General features: G+C 44.2%; 1 protein-coding gene across 5 annotated transcripts in view; it reads left to right on the forward strand.

The window, feature by feature from the left end:
* The window catches only part of LOC128688923 (plexin-B), a gene marked incomplete at its 3' end in the record, with an annotated part of 822,775 nt that overhangs the window by 595,801 nt on the left and 205,708 nt on the right, over nucleotides 1-21,266 (forward strand). For all 5 annotated transcript variants that reach the window (XM_053776978.2, XM_053776981.2, XM_053776980.2 and 2 more), the window contains 1 exon segment: nucleotides 4,307-4,407. In XM_053776978.2, the coding sequence (XP_053632953.2) occupies nucleotides 4,307-4,407 (101 nt within the window).

A 21,266-nucleotide genomic window follows, 5' to 3' on the forward strand; every position in this document is an offset into this window, starting at 1 on the left:
CACGCTGTCAGGTATATGGTAATTAAGGAGAAAAAGGCACAATACCGTGACTGGAACAGTGCACAAATAATCCGCACATAGGAGTGAGAGAGAGAGAGAGAGAGAGAGAGAGAGAGAGAGAGAGAGAGAGAGAGAGAGAGAGAGAGAGAGAGAGAGAGAGAGAGAGAGAGAGGAGCTTACGACCAAGTTTTTGTCCGACTTGGACCATTTACATGGTCACACATTGTGACTTTGTAAATGGTCCAAGTTGGACCGAAACGTCGTCATAAGCTCCTCTCTCCTGTATGCGAGTTATTTGTGTATGGTAATGAGGCCCACTCAGCCTTCCCGTGATGTCTTCATCACCGACTTCCCAGCCTCCTCATATCCTGCGTTGCTCCAGGCAAAGCCGCGATCCCGTTGTGCAGTTTGTGGTTTCCTTCCTTCATGCTACGAGCCAACTTACCACCAGCTACCATTTTCCCATTCTGTAAACTTTAGGGTTCCGATATTCGACCAGTGCAAACCTATATTCGTCACCTGCAAACTGAATGGTATTTAGTGCGAAGTTCCTCAGTGGTACTCGTGTTCAACCTTACTGTAACAAAATCGAAGACTGCTGTGTCGCAGTGATAAATCAAGACTATGCTTTGCAACATTGATAAACCTGTGTGTTCACTGTGGAGTTACCTGGAGAGAGTTTCGGGGGTCAACGCCCCCGCGGCCCGGTCTGTGACCAGGCCTCCTTAGGTCAGTGTCCCAGGATGCGACCCACACCAGTCGACTAACACCCAAGTACCCATTTTACTGATGGGGAACATAGACAACAGGTGGAAAGAAACACGTCCAATGTTTCTACTCTGGCTGGGAATCGAACCCAGGCCCTCACCGTGTGAAGCGAGAGCGTTAACCACCAGGCCACCAGAACACACGCAGCGAATGGATGAAATGGTGTAAATGCCAGCAAATACACGAGACAAAATTTCGCTGTGCTAAACTTTACACGGAGTGAAACGTTGTCTGGACAAAACCTTGCTCTTCAACTTATCTAGTTATGAAGAAGGGAAAATAGCCCGACGAATGGGCATTAGACTATATTAATTAAACGCGTGCATCATAGTTGTGTTTATAGCGGCGTTACTGGCTGAATATTAATAGCTTGTTAATAGGCACCACGATACATTAGGAATCAACCGCGTATCGTTATTAATTGATCCTGTCTATTAGCAATTTGAACGCTTATACTAAATATTATAAGCATAGTTAAAGGTTTCTCTCTAAAGCGGACCTCATTTATTAGCACCCTGATTACTTGTAATTTATGAGTATCTATATTAGTGTTCTAAGTTCTGCAGACATCAGAAATAACACAAGAATGTATTATTGTATTGTTCTGTTGCAAAAATTCAAGAATAATACAATAATGCGTATATTTGTGAGCAATGCAAGACAAATTACTGATAAATAAGTATACAGAACACAACAAATTTACAGGAATGCAAGAACATTTCAAGAATACAAACATGCAAGCACAATACAAGAATACAAGATCGATAAGAGAATGCAAGAAATGCAAGTATATAGGCATATTACAAGGATAGAACAATAATACGAGAATACAATACTTCGAAAATTCAAATATGTATACAAGAACAATAGAAAAAATACAAATATACGAGAATACATGTGCCTTCCACAAATACGCATTAATACGCTCGGGCCAGGTTTGCCCTACAGTTGCCTTTGATGGGATTCCAGAGTTTGCTACTCCCGGCCCTGGACCAGGCTTGTCTACTACTGGCCTGGTCAACCAGGCAACTGGAGTTTACCTGGAGAGAGTTTCGGGGGTCAACGCCCCCGCGGCCCGGTCTGTGACCAGGCCTAGTCAAATATCTCGGCTAAAATAAGCATTGTTTTGATATGATACAGTAAAACGGTGAAATAAGACTTGTTTGAATCCCTTTAGAGGCATGGTGATGCTGTTGGATGGCTCGTCATCCAAGGACTCGATGCTACTCTTTCCTTTCTTGGATCAAGGCTGACCGACTCAAATCCTCGACTTGTTGCATAACTACAACGGGTTTAATGCATCCCCAAGAATTAATAATGATAATTGTCATAATAATAATATTAATAATAATAATCTCGTTAGGTTCTTTCTGTCTTACAACCTAATGGATTTTTTTATTCTTCCTTCCCACGATTTATGACACATGACAAGAATTAGTTGTATATACACGAGGAAGCGCAAAACTAGTAGGAGTTACAACATATACAAAATCAAATGGAGATTATTCTTCGCTTTTGTGTGAATAAAGGGGACTGTAGAAAGCATTTTGTCTGTATACATCTAGAAATTTTCAAAAGGAAACTGGATCAGTACTTCGTTTAAGTGTCGGATTAGCCTCGTGAGTCAGCAAGGAACTAACAGCAACAACCTGGATGCTCAGTCAACATTTATTTAAGGCTGGCTTCGAGCTGGGCTGCGAGGCTAGAACCCTCGAAATCGTTCACAGGTGTCACCTGAGAAGACTTGATCTCACAACCGTGTCTTAGGGGGTGAAGCCCCGGAGAGAGTTGGTAGTGTGTTAATTTTGGGTGTTGTTTTTACCCTCTCGTGTGATTAGCGAGGACTGGGTGCATGGTACTGCAGGAAAGGCATGGAGCACACTACTGCAGAAAGACATGGTGTTCGGTACTGCAGGGAAGGCATGGAGCACGCTACTGTAGGAAGGCATGGTACATGTTACGGTAGGCAGGGCATGGAAGTGCAGAGTAGAGGATGTGGGTGGTGGAGCGTGGTGATTGAGTCATTAAGTGATTAGCTTGGGTGGCGATTAGTGCTAGTTGAAGCTTAGGTGCTGTGGTGCGGTTAGATGCAGGTGCGGTTTTGCTGCAGCTGTGTCGAGGGGATTTCCGTGGCTGCGACATGACTGTGGCCCAGCATGTGGCTTCGACACGGCGGTAGTACCAGCTGCGATGTTGTTGCGTTACCAGGACCTGAGACGTGGTAATGGTTCTACGGCCAGTTGTTGCTGCTGCTTCCCTTGACGTGAGTCAATCTCCAGGCAGTGCTGTGCCCTTGTGGTTTCCGGGGCTCACCTTACTGATCCCAGAGCTCGGCTCTTCCTTCACCCCAGCACCTTCGTTATTATTATTTACTTGTGGTGCATTTTTTAACATGTAAGAAACAGCGGGAGTCATTAGAGGAGGTTGTCAGTCCTCACCACTGCTCTTCTTACACACTGCAAATACACCGTGAGTCTTTATTTTCCGCGCAGAGACATTCGCGTACTGTAATGTGGGTGCTCGTCGCCGCGAATTGAGTCATTATCCCATTACGTAGCCTTTACTACTTCCACGGCAGCGCTGGTGAGCCTCCCTCACATAAACAGCTCCATGAAGCGGCAGGATCAGTCGGCTTCGTCAGTCACAGGTCACCTGCACACAACTGCAACCGATATTTTCAAGAAAGTATGCAGAACAGGCTTTTATTGAGACAACGTCTCGCTCACTTTATCAAGCTCTTCTCAGAGGGAAACGTTGTTCCAACAGCAGCTTGTCTACCTGGACGGTGTTTCGGGGTCAACGCCTCCCGCGGCCCAGTCCTTGACCAAGCCTCCCGTCCTTGATCAGGCATAATGTTCTTGTATATCCAAGAACTGCTCAGGTCAAGAGGGACATTACGAAAGCATGTACAGCTTGCTGTGTGTCTGATCTATTTGGCTACATTTTTTGAGGAACATTTGTCCCCAATGCGGGTGACAGGTAAAAAATAAATAAAAGAAAGGCAGTACTCAGGTTGAAGTGGTCATATATTATACGTAATTATCACAACAAGGTAGGGGGATGGGGTGCCTTGAAGGACTCTTTATCTTAGGAATTGCAACTACCCTTTTCTTTCTCTGACGAAACCTGATTTCCTCCCGTTCCTCAAATGTTGTATGATAAAATGGGACAGACGCTTCCTCGTGAATATAATAATAGTTTATATGGATTAAAGTATTTTTTTTATATTAATGTTCCTGGGATGTACAACCGTATGAAATATATACTTTAAGCCTAACTAACTTGGATTCACAGAAGTGTGAACTCTCGGGTTGTATTTTGCTTTGTTGGTTTATTAGGTTCTGTATAACCTATCGATCACGAGTCATTAATTAAGGCTCCACCAGTCAAGAATATTTTAATCCCTATAAGGATATTTTAACATCTAAAGCAGGAAATGGAGTAAACTCTCACTGTATGTACACTGAGACACGACAACTTTTTAGTATATACACTCCGTTTGTATTATGTCTAATACTTATTTTGGTTTTGTTTACAGGTGACGAAGTACCGTGTGGAAAGCTGCGCCTCCTACACAAACTGTTCTTCGTGCCTGGGGGCCCGGGACCCCTACTGCGGCTGGTGCTCCCTCGAGAAAAGGTCAGTTCCTCTTAATTAATTTTATTTTTTGCCGCTGTAGCTGCTAGTTTATTGTGCACCCAGTATTTTGTGAATATAATAATATGCAGCTCATATCCTTCCTGCGGATGGTAGCACGAGACATTAAGGCCTTGGAACTAGATGCTGTCGGGGTTGGCAGCAATACAATTAATTATACATTTTTATACATTGATACAATATGTTACAAAAAAGTTTAAGATATTTACTCGAAATGTGACGCATTTTCCTGCAGTAACTATATATATATATATATATATATATATATATATATATATATATATATATATATATATATACATATATATATATATATATATATATATATATATATATATATATATATATATATATATATATATATATATATATATATATATAAGAAATTAAGCCTAAGGAATTGATGCATTTTAGTGTGTGTAGTAGGTTTGAGCACAGTTTACCTGAGTTGCGACAATATGGGGTACACAGCTGAGGTAAGCACTAGTCAGTCAGGTATAATAACACAAGATCGCTGAGAAATCATGGAGTTCGAATTTGGCATACACTTTGCAAACTGAAAAATGAAAGATAAGGTTGTAGTGAGTATTTCTTCAGTGTGGCAGTGTGAAAACCAGTTTAAATTTATAAATGAGGATTAAGATACCAATTTCACAGTGCAGAGAGGGAACGCATCAGAGATTGTCGTTGGTGCCTTGGGTATATTACGATTCTGAATGATCATCTTAGGGAGCCGTAAAAGGGAAGCCGTTGTAGCAGATGGTTATCAAGGAGGATGGGTCTTTGGGGCATAGTATAGTCTGGACCATCTGGTACTGTCCGGCAGTACTGCTTCCTCCAGATGGCTTCCACCAGGCAGCGGGGTGCAAGGCGCAGAGTTATTGAGCCCCCATCAATTTTCTTATCGAAGCCTTTGGACACTGATGTATAGAGTAGCATTGGGGCAGCAATGGAGAGTAGTAGTCTGTGGGGGCGCTTGAGAAGACACATGGGGGGATAGAAGCCACTCGTCTGTTCATATTGCACCCTTGGGAACACCCGACCACTTGCCGGCAAGCCTCTCTTGCCACGCTCCAACTACTTTTGAACTTATATCTGTACATTCCGCCTTCACCTTCCGTCTTAGTTTTCCCATATGTCACTCCCTCTCACACTTAGTTCTCGAGTAATTTATATGGCTTTTTTTTAGCTCACCATTCTCTCATTTAGGCTTAACCTGTCATCCGCAAATGAAGATGCAACGAGCCGACAAGTAGATGAGGAAGACACATGAAACAACGTAAGCTCAAGATCTTTACCAAGTGCTGAAGACAGAACACTGGTTAAAATAACAGCAGAACCTCACCCAGTATGTCCGAGAAAGGGCTTAGGAAAGCCATCTAACAAAACTACAATATGGTGACCCTTAATAATAATCTTTAATTTACAAGTACATGTACAAGGTATACATGCCTAGCTGACATCAGTGGCATACTACTATATAGAATGCCCCTTGTTATGCAGAGCATTTCGGGAAAATTAAGTGTTTTGTCCCCAGGATGCGACCCACACCAATCGACTAACACCCAGGTACCTCTTTTACTGATAGGTGAACATGGACAGCAGGTGCCTTAAGGAAACAAGTCCTTAATGGTGTGTAAAGCCTAGCCCCAGTGGATGTGCAACCACTGAACGGGTCATGCGAATAAGACACATGTTAGGAGACACTATCCCGTTCTTGCGAGCAAAACACTACACCCAAGGAAATGTGTAAGGAAGACATGCAAAAGGACGATAATAGACCCATTTTTTTTTTAGCACAAGTCGGTAAAATTTAGGACGGACCGAAACGTCGTCTAGTTGTGTTTCGAATTAGTGGGGTTTCAATTAGGCAAGTTCGTTTGGAAGGCTTAAAGTGATGGATATAGCAGCGTACTGCCGTGAGTAATGAAGAAAATGCACAGGTACAGGGCAAATTGTTATTGTGACAGCGTTTCGCTCTGTATAGAGCTTTACATAGAGCGTTGTTACAGTAAAAGTTTGTTCTCTATTTGTTTTTTCCTTCCTCACAGAAAGTGATAGCGGGCAGACAAGTGCAACCCAACATCGTTTCCGCAAGGCAAGCAGACTGCAACGCCAACGCCTCACCCTCCCACCACAGGAATAATTGTCATGGCTTTAAACAATTTATCGTGCAGGTTAGGGAGGGTCGAGTACTGTAGCGATAATTTGGGGGAGTGGCTAAGCCCTGTCCTGCCTTCTGCCATGACAGATAATTAAACACGGGAGCTTAAGTTGAGGATAAGATTGTGTTGTCTCGTAACTTGAGGTGGTCGGACCTCGAGCTCAAGAAGTTCTGTGGCCTCTGTGAGCACTTTCCGTAAAGCTCACATCCTGACCACCCACCCACCACCTCCCCTCCCTCCCAACCACTCTCCTTCCCCCCCTCCCCCCCTCCCCCGTCCACTTATAATACAACAGTTTATATTCATGAGATTTAAGAGATCTGGTCCTATGCTGAGCTAGGGTGCAAGCACTTCTTTTTGTATTCTGTGCCTGTGGTTCACCGCCAAGGGCAAATATTCTGTCATTCTCTCTCTCTCTCTCTCTCTCTCTCTCTCTCTCGTTTTTACATATATTGCGAGAAAATAATTCACAAAACAGCGGTTTAATAATAATAATAGTAATAATAAGAGAAATAAGATAAGGTTTTCCGGTTTATGTGTATTGTATTTGTTGTGAATTATTATTATTATTATTATTATTATTATTATTATTATTATTATTATTGTGTCTGTTGGGGCTCGTTAAAGCCCATAGGGGTCATATGATGCGTGTGTAATGTGAAGAAGCCTGAGAAAGGGAAGAATAGCTCTAATTCCATGGGTCAAGAGCCCTTCACTGTCATCAAGGCAAACCCCTCTTGCCCTGAAAGGCATATGTATAAATATATTAAACTGCATTAAAAAGTAGTTGGAATATATTGAATTGAGATATGTTTATTGGGATGCGCTAAATCCGTAGGAGTTATTTATTGCCTGGGGAATGGGAGACAACTGGGTTTGATCCGAGGAAGGGGTAAACAGGTCCAAGGAAAATTGAGACACATAATGCTTGATTTCTTGTGCTAATCCGCACTTAAAGGATCTGATAATTTGTTCGTAATGCACTCTGGACAAGTCATGTTCGCTATACAAGTCACTTTCACTATACAAGACATGTTCGTTAGGTAAGTCATGATGACTCTACAAGACATGTTCGCTATACAACTTACGTTCGTTTTACAAGTCATGTTCTTTATACTTCATATTCGCTGTACGTCATGTTTGTTATACAAGTCATGTTCACATACCATGTATCTTTCAGATAAAGAGCTTGTCATGTGCCAAAACTTGACATTTGTCAATTAGGTAAAAAAAAAGAAAACTTGCCATGTATCGATCAGATAAAACTTACCATATGTCTGATACGTAAAAATCCTTCCATGTGTCAATCAAGAAGCTTGTCATGTGTCATTTAGACAAAAAAAACTTTTGCCATGTGTCAGTCTAATAAAAAAAAACTTGTCATACGTGAATCAGATAAAAAAAAAAGCTTGATAAAATCTTGCCATGTGCCACTCAGTTGCAAGAGCTTGTCATTTATCAATCAGTTGGGAGAGTTTACCATTTTCAACCAGATTTATCCTGGAAGGGAGAGGAATGTATACCTGGAGTATACTTGGAGAGAGTTTCGGGGGTCAACGTCCCCGCGGCCCAGTCTGAAACCAAGCCTCGTAGTTTGGTGGAGATGAGAATTAGAGTTTTTTGAGAATGTTACCTCCCCCGTCTCTTCTTCCCTCCTTCCCTATCACTTCGCTTTGCTGGTTTTTATAGGTGGGTCTTTTGAGAGCGTGCGGTCCTTGTGGCGGCTTTTGTGAGCGACGTCTGGACGTGTCAGCCAGCAGAGGGAAAGTGAGAAGAGTCTCATTACTCAGCCTCTCGCCATAGACCTTCCTCCCTGCTTTATTGATACTCTCTGAAGGAGGCGTGGGTGGAGCACCTTCAGGTGGTGTAGAGGGCCACCTGGAGGAAGCGCTGATGGAGCACCTGCAGGAGACTCCGGTGGAGCACATGGAGGAGGCGTGGAGGACCAGCTGGAGTGGGTGAGAATCGGGAAATGGGTATAAGATTGTAAAGAAAGGGGCTAGGCATGAAATGGGTACTAAGGAAAGAAGGACGGGAAGCAGTGAGGATGCGTGTTAGGGAAGAGGTCAGAACAAAGTCAACAAGTGGGGGTACTGGTGATTTACTCATGGAATGTTGTTGCATTTCATGAAGTACTAAACCTGCGTAGGTCACTGAACGCAGGGAGGTGGTGGAGACTCGATCTTCCGTCTTGACAATCTCGTCCCGGTCTCTGACCAGTCAGTCTGTTGGCATTGGTGCTCTGATGTTGAGAAACAATTGTAAGTATGCAAACAGTTGTGAATGATATGGTCGAATTGGACTAACTATCCACTTCGAAAGTTTCGGTTCTTTGAAATTCTGTTGGAATTCTTCTCATATTGTTGCAGATCTCGTATTTTTGCAATACTTCTCGTATTGTTGCAATTCTTATCTTATTGTTGCAGTTTTCATATTGTACAGTTCTTCTCTTATTGCAGTCCTCAGTCTCCTTGTAGACAGTCCAGTGTTACAATATCAAATATTTATGGGAAGCGCTATCCCGTATGAGTTATTCAGATCAAGAAGTGGTGATAATTCGATCCTTCGTTCCCTGTGTGCGAGTTTTCTACCTTACTGTAATTATCTGGCCATAAATAATTTTATTTGTTCGTCTTTTCGTTAGGGAGCCTTTGGCACTTGATAACCCACTCATTGACTCCCTGGAGCAGTTGTAGTGGTAATTCTGTTAGCTACTATGACGGGGGACACGGAAGACCGCTGGTGTGCAGTGCTTGAGGTAGTGTTAATTCCTTCTTTGAGAACTTTTCTCTAAGTCTAATTACCCCCCCCCCCATCCCGCAATGTGCGAATGTGACTTCCAGGATGTGCTATGTGAGACCCGGGATTCTCTCTCTCTCTGGAATATAATAATAATTATGATAACTATTCATCACTCAATACGTTTGTGTTCCTTTATTAAGGATACCAAAATTTTCACACTCTTATTTTCTTGGTCCATTATTTCGTATTATGCATGCTTCATTCCAGCTTGCATTGGATCCATCCTGTCTTGTACTTGGTGACATTTGCATTTCAAAATATATTCCGTGCTGTCCTTGTTTAGCCCAGTGAGATCCCATATTCGTTCATGCCTTCCACGCCGTGCTACGCTGCCATAACCTCCTCTAAAATTTGCAACACTCCCATACTCTCGTACTATTCCTTGTGTGGTCGCATCGTTCCACGGTGGTGTTGGAGGGTGGAAGGTTGTCGTCAGCGTAAAGGCAGGCTGCGACAATGGTCCGATAACAAGGGGAACATAAACGACGGGGCGCAGACGGGGTATTATTCTCAAGCCGGCGGTCACAGCACAAGTGGGGAAGAGTTCCAGGAACGTCAAGAATGGCAGCCCCGCGCTGTTTGCTGGCAAGGTTTGCGATATTTTTTGACACCGCATTATTACCGGGATATTCTGGAGGAGCGTCTGGCTTGTGTTATTGTCCGTCACGGTTTTTCGCTGTCCTCTGCGAGCGCGTGTTTGCATGTGTGTTTGCTTATGTATTACTCGTGGTAGTGTGTCAGCAGAATACAGAAGGGGATGGGATGAGCGGTGTTGTGAACCTGGGGTGGTTTGTGTCGCGTTAGTCAGTTCATCATCCCTTCATTATGACGGGGACCATCATCGTCATCATCATCTTCGCCACCATTTTCCAGGAACACACACTCAACATCCTACCTCTGAAAGCTTTTATATCCACACCGGCATTCATACCTAAACACACAACGTGAGCTGCTACAGTCTCAAGTGACAACGCCTTATTCTTGTGTCAAGATCCCTGGGCAGAGTGACACGTCAATGAGCATCATAAGGACTTCTTCACTTCACTGAATTTGTTTTCAGTAAGTCTATATGAATGATTGAAAGATGAGACTTGAAGCCCTAGATGAGAGTAACAGGTGTGGGAGGGAAGTTAAGGAGATGTTAGCATCGGGTATGAGGGATGAGGTAGAGGAGATGCATCTGGAAGAGAGTTGTGATGTAACTGAAAAAAAATAATATGGATGTTACTGAGAGAATGATAATGTATATGAGTGGCAGTGTATCTGAGAGAGTAGTGCTGTGTCTGAGAGTGGTTTCGTGTCTGTGAGAACAGTGATGACCTGAGAGTGTAGAGATGATGTATTTTAATATTTTTTCTTCCCTTTTTGTTTACACTATGTGTTTGTTATTCACATGTTGCTGCAAGCAACTCCGAACACAGGAGTCGTTTTGGTCGTCCTGTTCTGTACCTCCGAGCGTGGGGGCGTCTTAAGGTCATTGTGAAAGTCTTGTTTTTCGCCATTTTGTAATAAGCCTATGACCGGTTTCGATAATTTTTTACCCTCCTTGTAGACTGCCTATTCAACCAGGCTGTTTGGCATTCACACATGATCAAACTAAAAGCAAAGTATGTGGTCAACCTTGTGGTTACTATCTGGAACACTGTGTTTGATTGTTTGCTTATTGAGGAATATATAGGTAGTACAACAATCTATATGGTATGTCACTGTATCGTATTAATGAAAATAATTAACTATACATATAGAGCATATATCCTATATTTACTTGCAACAATAAGACATAATTTGTGGATATATAACCCTTTAGGGGGTTAGTTCCTAACCCTTTTGTGTATTAATTTGCTCCTGCGCTACCGTCAATAGTCATTTTCGTGGCAAAATCTAAAAGAATCTGATCCGGATATGCAATATCAGTAATGTCTCTTCTCCAGAGAGTACGTTCCGAGTACTTTGACGAGTTCCCAGTGGTTTTAATTCTTCATTGAGCTTATGTTGTCAGTAAACTATCTATGTACATTTTCCCGCTCTGATATCTCTTGTTTAGAAAGGTCTCGTTTCCCACTCTGTTATTTTTTGTAACCTTTGTTACATTTGCTTTGTGTTCTCTGAATGACGTTCTGTGAGATGATCTGCCTGCTTTCTGTATTCTGAGCTCGTTTTGAGCTTGTCATTCTTCCCATATCAAAGCAATTAACTCTTGTCACTATTTCACATGTTATTTTTATTTACCTATTGGAAGACTTTGTTGATATCTATTGATATTTTTTCAGCATCTTCTACTGAGGCGACTTATTATGGTATCATCTGCAAAGAATACGATGTACTTTAATATGTTTTTACCCACTGGTTAGGATTAAAGGATTCCGAACTTAAAAGTTAGAACCTAAAAGGAGTGGGTGGGATGTGGGTGTGGGGCCGGGAAGGCCATGGGTGTTGCAGTGGTCAAGAAGACAGGGGACGCTACAGGGGTCGTGGAGGGTGAATGGCCATCTGGGCATGGCAGGGCTGATAGCGGCTCTGTAACCTTGGCACTTAAGACAGCCGCTAATCCTCCCCCTTGATGAAGTCTCCGTGTTCTGGCCGCGATTATGTTCTTAAGAGATATGCCGCCGAGACTGTGAGAGGCAGTGTGGCCGGATGGCCACTTAGTGAAAAGGATAACTGAGAAGTTTTCTGGTCAGTAAGTGACTTGGCAGCTTTGTAGTATTTCCTGACACCATTGAAGGTCAGTGGAAGAGCGTTCAGCTCAGCCGAATGAACATTGGTTCAGTCGTTGGGCGAAACAGGTCATATAGGCAAATCTGTTTACAGTTGCTTGTTTTCTTGGAGCTCTGCTGGTACCCAGGACATATGAGGGTTCTGGGTGACGAAATGGGGAATGCCGAGACGGAGGTTGTTGTGTTGAGCCTTGCCCATGGCTGACTTATGCCAGACAGTGACTTCTTGGGCTTCCATACATCGATGTGTTCTTTGGCAGTGTTTAGCCCATTGGGCCCTTCAGGCGAGCAACGAGTTACTTTACCTGGTTGTGTTTGTTTGGCCTCCTGCGTTAGAAAAATTGCCATTGGGGCGATTAACTGTAGGTTGAGGAAGTCCACATAAACTATGCCCACCTGTTTTCAGGTGCTGCTGCCTTCTGTGTAACTTCGTAAGTGTTGCTAACTGCAGAGCACATTTTACAAGTTTGCCCTTCGGCCTTCTCACTTATATCGTGGTTTAAAAAACAATCAGGGTATCTGTAGGAAAATTTCAATAATCTTAAGACATTTACATGTTGATTTTCTCTTTAAATCGATGTGGGTTATTTTAACATCCTCGGTCACACATCCCAGGTCACACTAAGGTCTCTCACACATGCCGGGTCACACCCACATCTCAGAGAACAGAAGGACCAAGGGTGAAACAACTACGACGCTCAAAATACTGAGTGGGAGTGACCGGGTGGACGGGGAAGTATGTTCGAGAGGCGGGTCTCAGGTACTCGAGAACACAGTTGGAAGGCAAACAATACAGATGAGTCTCGGGCCTTAGAGTTGTCAGGAAGGGGAACGTGGCAAATGCGAGATCCATACATAGTTTCAAGAGGAGGTATGATGGGGTCACACAGCCAGGAGAGCGGAAACTCAGTAGCGGCCAGTGGAAAGGAAGGGTCCGGAGTTGAAAATCGACCCCTACAATGACAAATAGGTGAGTGCACATACTGGACCACACTCATACATCCTAGGTTACACACACACATCCTGGGTCTCACACATTACGGGTCAGACACACACCGGCTCACACACACACACACACACACACACACACACACACACACACACACACACACACACACACACACACACATCCCGGGTTATACACATACCGAGTCACGCACACATCCCGGGTCATACATTCCCGGTCACACATACCGGGGTCACACAAACATACCGGGGTCACACACACATCCCGGGTCACACACACATCCCGGGAGTTCCCCGTCGCCAGGTTTTGATTTAGTGGCTGCTACTTGACAAGTTTATGAGCTTTTGATTAATGCCCTTTGGTCGTTTTCTGGCAGTATTTATTTTGTGGGCCTTGTTTAATGTGTGGGCCCATGTGGGTCCTGTTTAATATGTGGGCCCGTGTGGGCCCTGTTTAATGTGTGGGCCCATGTGGGTCCTGTTTAATATGTGGGCCCGTGTGGGCCCTGTTTAATGTGTGGGCCCATGTGGGTCCTGTTTAATATGTGGGCCCTGTTTAATGTGTGGGCTCATGTGGGTCCTGTTTAATATGTGGGCCCGTGTGGGTCCTGTTTAATGTGTGGGCCCATGTGGGTCCTGTTTAATATGTGGGCTCACGTGGGTTCTGTTTAATATGAATCTGGGTGTGTGTGTGTGTATGGCAGGACCCCATGTGGGCCTTGTTTAATGTATTGAAGCCCGGGTTGGTTTGTGGGGGCCTGTGTGGGTGCATTAGTGTCAGCGTGTGTGTGGGTTGATGTGGGTGCGTTAGTCAACATGTGTGGGGGTTGGTGTGGGTGCGAGAGACCTGTTTAATGCAGAGGACCTGTTTCATATATGTTCTTCGTTTCTTCTTTTGTTTGCGCCCCATTTTTCATTACTGCAGTACCATTTTCTTCTAAGCCTTCTTCTCCATTTTATTCTTTCTTTCTCCCTCCTGTTCTTCCAGTTTTCGCTTCCCTCTAGCCACCGCATAGTTCAAAGGCCTGCAAAATTCCATTTACCGAGGCCGGTACTTTTATATAGACGCTGGCGAGGTTCACGTCGATGTTGATTAATGTTCCTTTTTTGATTAATGTGCTTCTAGGCCGCCCTTTCTGGAGCTCATTTTTAAGTGCTCTCTCCTGTATGTTTTCCTCTCCCCGGTGTTTGTCTCCTCTGGTGTTCATCATTCTTCCTTTTCCCCGTCTATTCATGATTGGCGTTATGCCCTTGTCGGCACAGCTAACCTCACCACTTGCCTCGTGTTTGAGCTTGTGTGTTTGTTGATGGCTCTGGAGAGTAGCATCGTTCCCGCGGAGCGCGCTCACGCCAGATCTGGTTAAGGACGGTTTGGTCAGGCCAGTGGTGCTTTGATGTAGATGGTGTGGTGATACCAATAAACTGTAGAAATATTTATCATAAAATACTAAGCATTTGATGTCTAGCCAGTGAAATCCTTTAACTACATGATAGTATTAATAATAATAATAATAATAATAATAATAATAATAATAATAATAATAATAATAATATCTTTATTTACTACATGTACAAGGTATACAGGCCTAGCTGACATCAATGACATACTACTATATAGCAAGCCACTTGTTATGCAGAACATTTCGGGAAAATTAGGTCAGTTTTGTCCCAGGATGCGACCCATACCGGTTATCTAACACCCAGGTACCCACTTTACTGGTGGGGTGAACATAGACAACCGGTGTAAGGAAACACGCCCAGTGTTTCAACAATTGCCGGGAATCGAACCCGGACGCTCAGCGTGTGAAGTGAGAGCTTTTGCCACCAGGCTACGGGGCGTGATGCATAATGATAACCTTCAACTCCATGATAATATTCTTTAACTGCATTATAATATTCTTCAACTCTATGTTAATATTCTTTAACTCCATGTTAATATTTTTTGATTGCACGCTACTGTTCTTTACCCCCCGGCTAGTCAGTACCTGACCAGCCGGGCTGTGGTTCGTGCGTCAGTGTGTAGTGACAGCCTGGTTGATCAGACCCTGATCCACCACGAGACCTGGTCTCAGACCGAGCCGCGGGGGCGTTGACCCCCGAAACCCTCTCCGGGTATACTCCAGGCATACCCCCACGATAATATTTTTTACCCCCACGATATTAAGGCACTTGTACTCACCATTCTGAAGTATTGCTGCACAATCAATTTCGAGGGGCTCTGCTACCCTACCAATTAATTAAGCCTGGTGAAATTGCAGACCTGGACACTACCTGGTGCATCCATTCGCACACCTAAATTACCGGGGATTTTGTAAAATCTGGGCAATTGTGCTTCCTGGAACACAGGCGATAAAGATGAAAATTTCCTGGAATGTATAGTGGGACTGGTTCCATATCTGCACACAATTATTTTTTCCTGTCTGCAGTGCTTGCCGAGGACGGAAGGCGCTGTAGATAGGGCAAAATAACACCGTCTTGAAGAGGGTCGACAAGCGTGATCACGGTGTAATGGCCGGGCTGTTGTGCCTGTGTTGGACTGCGTGCGGCCAGCACCAACAGGCTGATTAGATCAGTCCGTTAAGAGCGAGGCCGGGCCTGGGAGCAGACCGCAGGGACAGTGATTCTTCCCTCTTCCCAGAACCGTCTACAATGAAACTACGGGTTTTGTCCTCATCCAACTCATTACATTGTTGAAGTTGTATATATAATAATGTATATAATTTTTAGGCCAATATACTGAGCTTGAAGTAAGCTTTGTACTCGCCTAATTGTAGTTACAGGGGTCTGGTGTCAGCTCCTGCCGGATGTACTCGCCTATTGTGATGAGTGTTGTGTGTGGTGTGGCTCATTGGTTTAATGCCTGAGAGAGGGAGAGAGAGAGAGAGAGAGAGAGAGAGAGAGAGAGAGAGAGAGAGAGAGAGAGAGAGAGAGAGAGAGAGAGAGAAAGAGAGATAATGCTGGCCACATCAAGACGAATGAGGGTCATCAGCAGGAGGGATGGAGAGGCCAATAACAAGGTGCCGCCCTCCTCTGCCTCCCCAACAAAGTCACCTGTTTTTCATATGGTAATTCTGTAGTGGTCGCTCTTCAGAGTGAGAACCTCCACAGTCACACCCAGCCTGCCCCTGCCCCCCCCCCCCCATTCTCTCTCTCTCTCTCTCTCTCTCTCTCTCTCATGAGGAATTATGTAAAAAAATTGAAAAAGACAAACCACTAATAAAGTCTGTGTGATACCCTCTCGTGTTAACATGGCGAGAAATAAGAAAGCTGATGAAGTGACAGAAATAGGAGCGCCTGAAATAGGATCAACCAGGCTGTGATGGATATGTGGGCCAACGGGCCGCCAGCAGGAACAGCCTGGTTGACCAGGCAAGCACCAGACCAGCCCTGGTCCAGGGCTGGGCTGCGGGAATGTAGGAAAACTTTCGAAGCCCATCAAAGGTGTATACCAAACGTATATCAAGACAAGTAAATATAGATTACAGGTTTGGATGATTATAATAATTGAAATGTGTTAAGTCTGTAGTGAATGTACACAATATTACGACAGGTTTGTCTTAGGTACAGCAGTCGCAGCTGTGGCTGGGATTGCTGTAACAACTCCGAGAGGTGAGAAACAGTGGCAGGTGTGGTGTAGGACAGTACCGTGACTGGTGTGGTGTAGGACAGTATCGTGACTGGTGTGGTGTAGGACAGTACCGTGACAGGTGTGATGTGGTGTAGGAGAGTACCGTGACAGGACAGGTATTGTGTAGAACAGAACCGTGACAGCGGTGGTGGTGTTTAGGACAGTCGTGTAGCGCGGGATGGGTTTGCTGTTGTTTTAATTATTATTATTATTATTATTATTATTATTATTATTATTATTATATTCACGGAAAATCGCTAAATCCTTATATTTATATTCAAGTGGAAGCACTAAACTCGTAAAAGCGATACATCCCCTTGGGAATATCAGATAATTGGTTTTGATTTGAGGAATGGGAGGATATCTTTGGCTCCCTTTCTCGAAAGACCTTTTTCATCATCAGGGCACCCCGACCCCCTTCTCTTTGAAATACGTGTTTTGATTTAGTTGGCCCCTTAACGGACTTAATGTGAGAAACAAGTTCTCTAAGTGATGGTGGAGGAACTGATTTAATCTTACCCTGATGGTTCCTGACATTCAGTGCTCTCACCAAGCGGGCGCCGATAGTGAGCATTCGTAAAGCAGTCTGCCTCGTTGAATGATACATGATTTGCTTTAAGTAACTGTTATGATGTAGTCGCCTGATGAAGCAGCTGTCAACTCGAGTTATGCAGCCTTGTTTATATGCCCCCTGTGGATATATGGTCTAATTGACGTGTTGTTAGAGTCACGGGTGCTTGTGTGGAGGGGAGGGGGTAAGCGTTTGTGTGTGTGGGGGGTGAAGGAGTGTTTACTTGTATAGGTGGGGGATTGCTTGTATGTGTAGGTTACCTGGAGGTTATTCTGGGGATCAACGCCCCCGCGGCCCGGTCCATGACCAGGCCTCCCGATGGATCAGGGCCTGATCAACTAGGCTGTTACTGCTGGCCGCACGCAGTCCAACGTACGAGCCACAGCCCGGCTGATCCGGCACTGACTTTAGGTATCTGTCCAGCTCTCTCTTGAAGGCAGCCAGGGGTTTATTGGCAATTCCCCTAATGCTTGATGGGAGGCTGTTGAACAGTTTTGGGCCCCGGACACTTATGGTGTTTTCTCTTAGTGTACCAATGGCGCCCCTACTTTTTATTGGGGGCATTTTGCATCGCCTGCCCAGTCTTTTACTTTCGTAGGGAGTGATTTCTGTGTGTAGATTTGGGACCATTCCTTCCAAGATTTTCCAAGTGTAGATTATGATATATCTCTCCCTCCTGCGTTCCAACGAGTACAAGTCAAGTGCTTCCAAGCGTTCCCAGTAGTTAAGGTGCTTGACAGAATTTATACGTGCAGTAAAGGATCTCTGTACACTCTCTAGATCTGCGATTTCACCTGCTTTGAATGGAGATGTTAATGTACAGCAGTATTCCAGCCTAGAGAGAACAAGTGATTTGAAAAGGATCATCATGGGCTTGGCATCTCTCGTTTTGAAAGTTCTCATTATCCATCCTATCATTTTCTTTGCACGTGCGATCGTGGCACTGTTGTGATCCTTGAAAGTGAGATCCTCAGACATTACTACTCCCAGGTCCCTTACATTATTTTTCCGCTCTATTGTATGGCCGGAGTCAGTAGTATACTCTGTTCTAGTTATTATCTCCTCCAGTTTTCCATAACGGAGTAGTTGGAATTTGTCCTCATTGAACATCATATTGTTTACCGTTGCCCGCTGGAAAACTTTGTTTATATCTTCTTGGAGGTTAACCGCGTCCTCAGCAGCTGACAGCCTCATGCAGATCCTAGTATCATCCGCAAAGGATGATACGGTGCTGTGGTGTACATCTCTGTTTATGTCTGATATGAGGATAAGGAATAAGATGGGGGCGAGTACTGTGCCTTGTGGAACAGAGCTCTTCACTATGGCAGCCTCCGATTTAACTCTGTTGACCACTACTCTTTGTGTTCGATTTGTTAGGAAGTTGAAGATCCATCTCCCCACTTTCCCAGTTATTCCTTTAGAACGTATTTTATGGGCTATTACGCCATGATCGCATTTGTCAAATGCTTTTGCAAAGTCTGTGTATATTACATCTGCATTCTGATTTTCTTCCAGTGCATCCAAGGCCATGTCATAGTGATCCAGTAGTTGTGAGAGGCAGGAGCGACCTGCCCTGAACCCATGTTGCCCTGGATTGTGCAGATTTTGGGAATCCAGGTGATTTGCAATCCTGCTTCTTAGCACTCTTTCAAAGATTTTTATGATGTGGGACGTCAGAGCTATTGGTCTATAGTTCTTAGCTAATGTTTTGCTGCCACCTCTATGGAGTGGGGCTATATCCGTTGTTTTAAGTGACTGTGGAATTTCACCCATGTCCAAGCTCCTCCTCCATAGTGTACTTAGGGCACACGAGAGGGGTTTCTTGAAGTTCTTAATGAAAACAGAGTTCCACGAGTCTGGGCCCGGGGCTGAGTGCATAGGCATGTTGTCAATGGCTTTTTCGAAATCTATCGGAGTTAGGGTAATGTCGGAAATCTGGCATACATTTATGGAGTTTTGAGGCTTATTCATGAAGAAATCATTTGGGTCGACGATCCTCAGACCGGTTAGTAGTTCACTAAACACAGAGTCGTACTGGGATTTCAATATTTCACTCATTTCCTTGTTGTCATCTGTGTAAGTCCCATCCTGTCTGAGTAAGGGCCCGATACTAGATGTGGTATTTGCCTTGTTTTTGGCATATGAAAAGAAATATTTTGAATTTCTTTCAATTTCACTAATAGCTTTAAGCTCCTCCTGCCTCTCCTGGTTCCTGTAAGAGTCATTTAGCTTAAGTTCGATAGTTTCCACTTCCCTGGTCAGCGCCTCCTTTCGTGTATCAGATATTCTAGCACTCCTGAGGAGCTCAGTGACTCTTCTTCGTCTTCTGTAGAGGGAACGTCTTTTTCTCTCCAGTTTACTCCTGCTCTTCTTCTTTCTTAGGGGAATATGCCTAGAACATGCTTCGGCTACCAGGAAGTTGATCCTTTCAAGGCACTGGTTTGGATCCATGTCATTTAAGACATCTTCCCAACATGTTTCGTTTAGGACATGGTTTACCTGGTCCCAGTTGATGTTCTTGTTGTTGAAATTGTATTTTGTGAAACACCTTCACAGGTACATGCATTCTGCTGTTCAGGACCCCTATGCATGTACGTCTGGACTTCGATTAGATTGTGATCGGAATTAGTTGTTTTTGATATTCTTATGTCTCTTATCAGGTCCTCATTATTTGTGAAGATAAGGTCAAGTGTGTTTTCTAGTCTTGTTGGCTCCACTATCTGCTGCTTAAGGTGTGTTTTTCGCAGAGACTTAGTAGCTCATGTGTGTGTGACCTTTCATCTGCGCTACCTCCGGGGATTGTTTCAGCTATAACATTATTTGCTACATTCTTCCATTTTGTATGCCTTAGGTTGAAATCACCAAGCAGTAAGATGTTTGGGGATGGAGCCGGAAGGTTTTCCAAACAGTAATCGATTTTCAGTAGCTGTTCCTTGATCTGTTGTGAGGTTGCATCTGGTGGCTTGTATACAACCACAATGACTAGGTTTTGGGTCTCGATCATTATTGATAGAACTTCAACTACCTCATTTGTGGTGTTCAGCAACTCCGTGCAGATAAGGGACTCTTTGACATACAGGCCAACCCCCCCTTGTTGCCTGTTTTTTCTGTCGCATCTAATAAGGTTGTAACCACTTATGCATATTTCACTGTCAAAGTGATTTTTTGTGTGAGTCTCTGTGAAGGCTGCAAACATTGTATTAGACTCCACTAGAAGTCCACTGATAAAAGGTATTTTGTTGTTGGTGGATGGCTTAAGGCCCAGTATATTAGCAAATATGAACGAGGTTGTATTCTGTGTTTGTTGGGGGGATTTTGTTATTGGCATCAGGTTAGAGATGTTTGTGTGGATTCCTTGTGTAGAAGCATTTGCTTGTGTAGTATGGACATGTGTTACCTGGAGTTTACCTGGAGAGAATTCCGGGGGTCAACGCCCCCGCGGCCCGGTCTGTGACCAGGCCTCCTGGTGGATCAGAGCCTGATCAACCAGGCTGTTGCTGCTGGCTGCACGCAAACCAACGTACGAGCCATAGCCCGGCTGGTCAGGAACCGACTTTAGGTGCTTGTCCAGTGCCAGCTTGAAGACTGCCAGGGGTCTGTTGGTAATCCCCCTTATGTATGCTGGGAGGCAGTTGAACAGTCTCGGGCCCCTGACACTTATTGTATGGTCTCTTAACGTGCTAGTGACACCCCTGCTTTTTATTGGGGGGATGTTGCATCGTCTGCCAAGTCTTTTGCTTTCGTAGTGAGTGATTTTCGTGTGCAAGTTCGGTACTAGTCCCTCTAGGATTTTCCAGGTGTATATAATCATGTATCTCTCCCGCCTGCGTTCCAGGGAATACAGGTTCAGGAACCTCAAGCGCTCCCAGTAATTGAGGTGTTTTATCTCCGTTATGCGCGCCGTGAAGGTTCTCTGTGTGTTTGTATTTTCGTACATGTGTGTAAGTGTGTGTGCCCTGTACTGTGGTTATTGGTGTGTGGTTGAGTTATAG

This window comes from Cherax quadricarinatus, chromosome 16 (assembly GCF_038502225.1).
Source record: "Cherax quadricarinatus isolate ZL_2023a chromosome 16, ASM3850222v1, whole genome shotgun sequence".
NCBI classification, from domain to species: Eukaryota; Metazoa; Arthropoda; class Malacostraca; order Decapoda; family Parastacidae; genus Cherax; species Cherax quadricarinatus.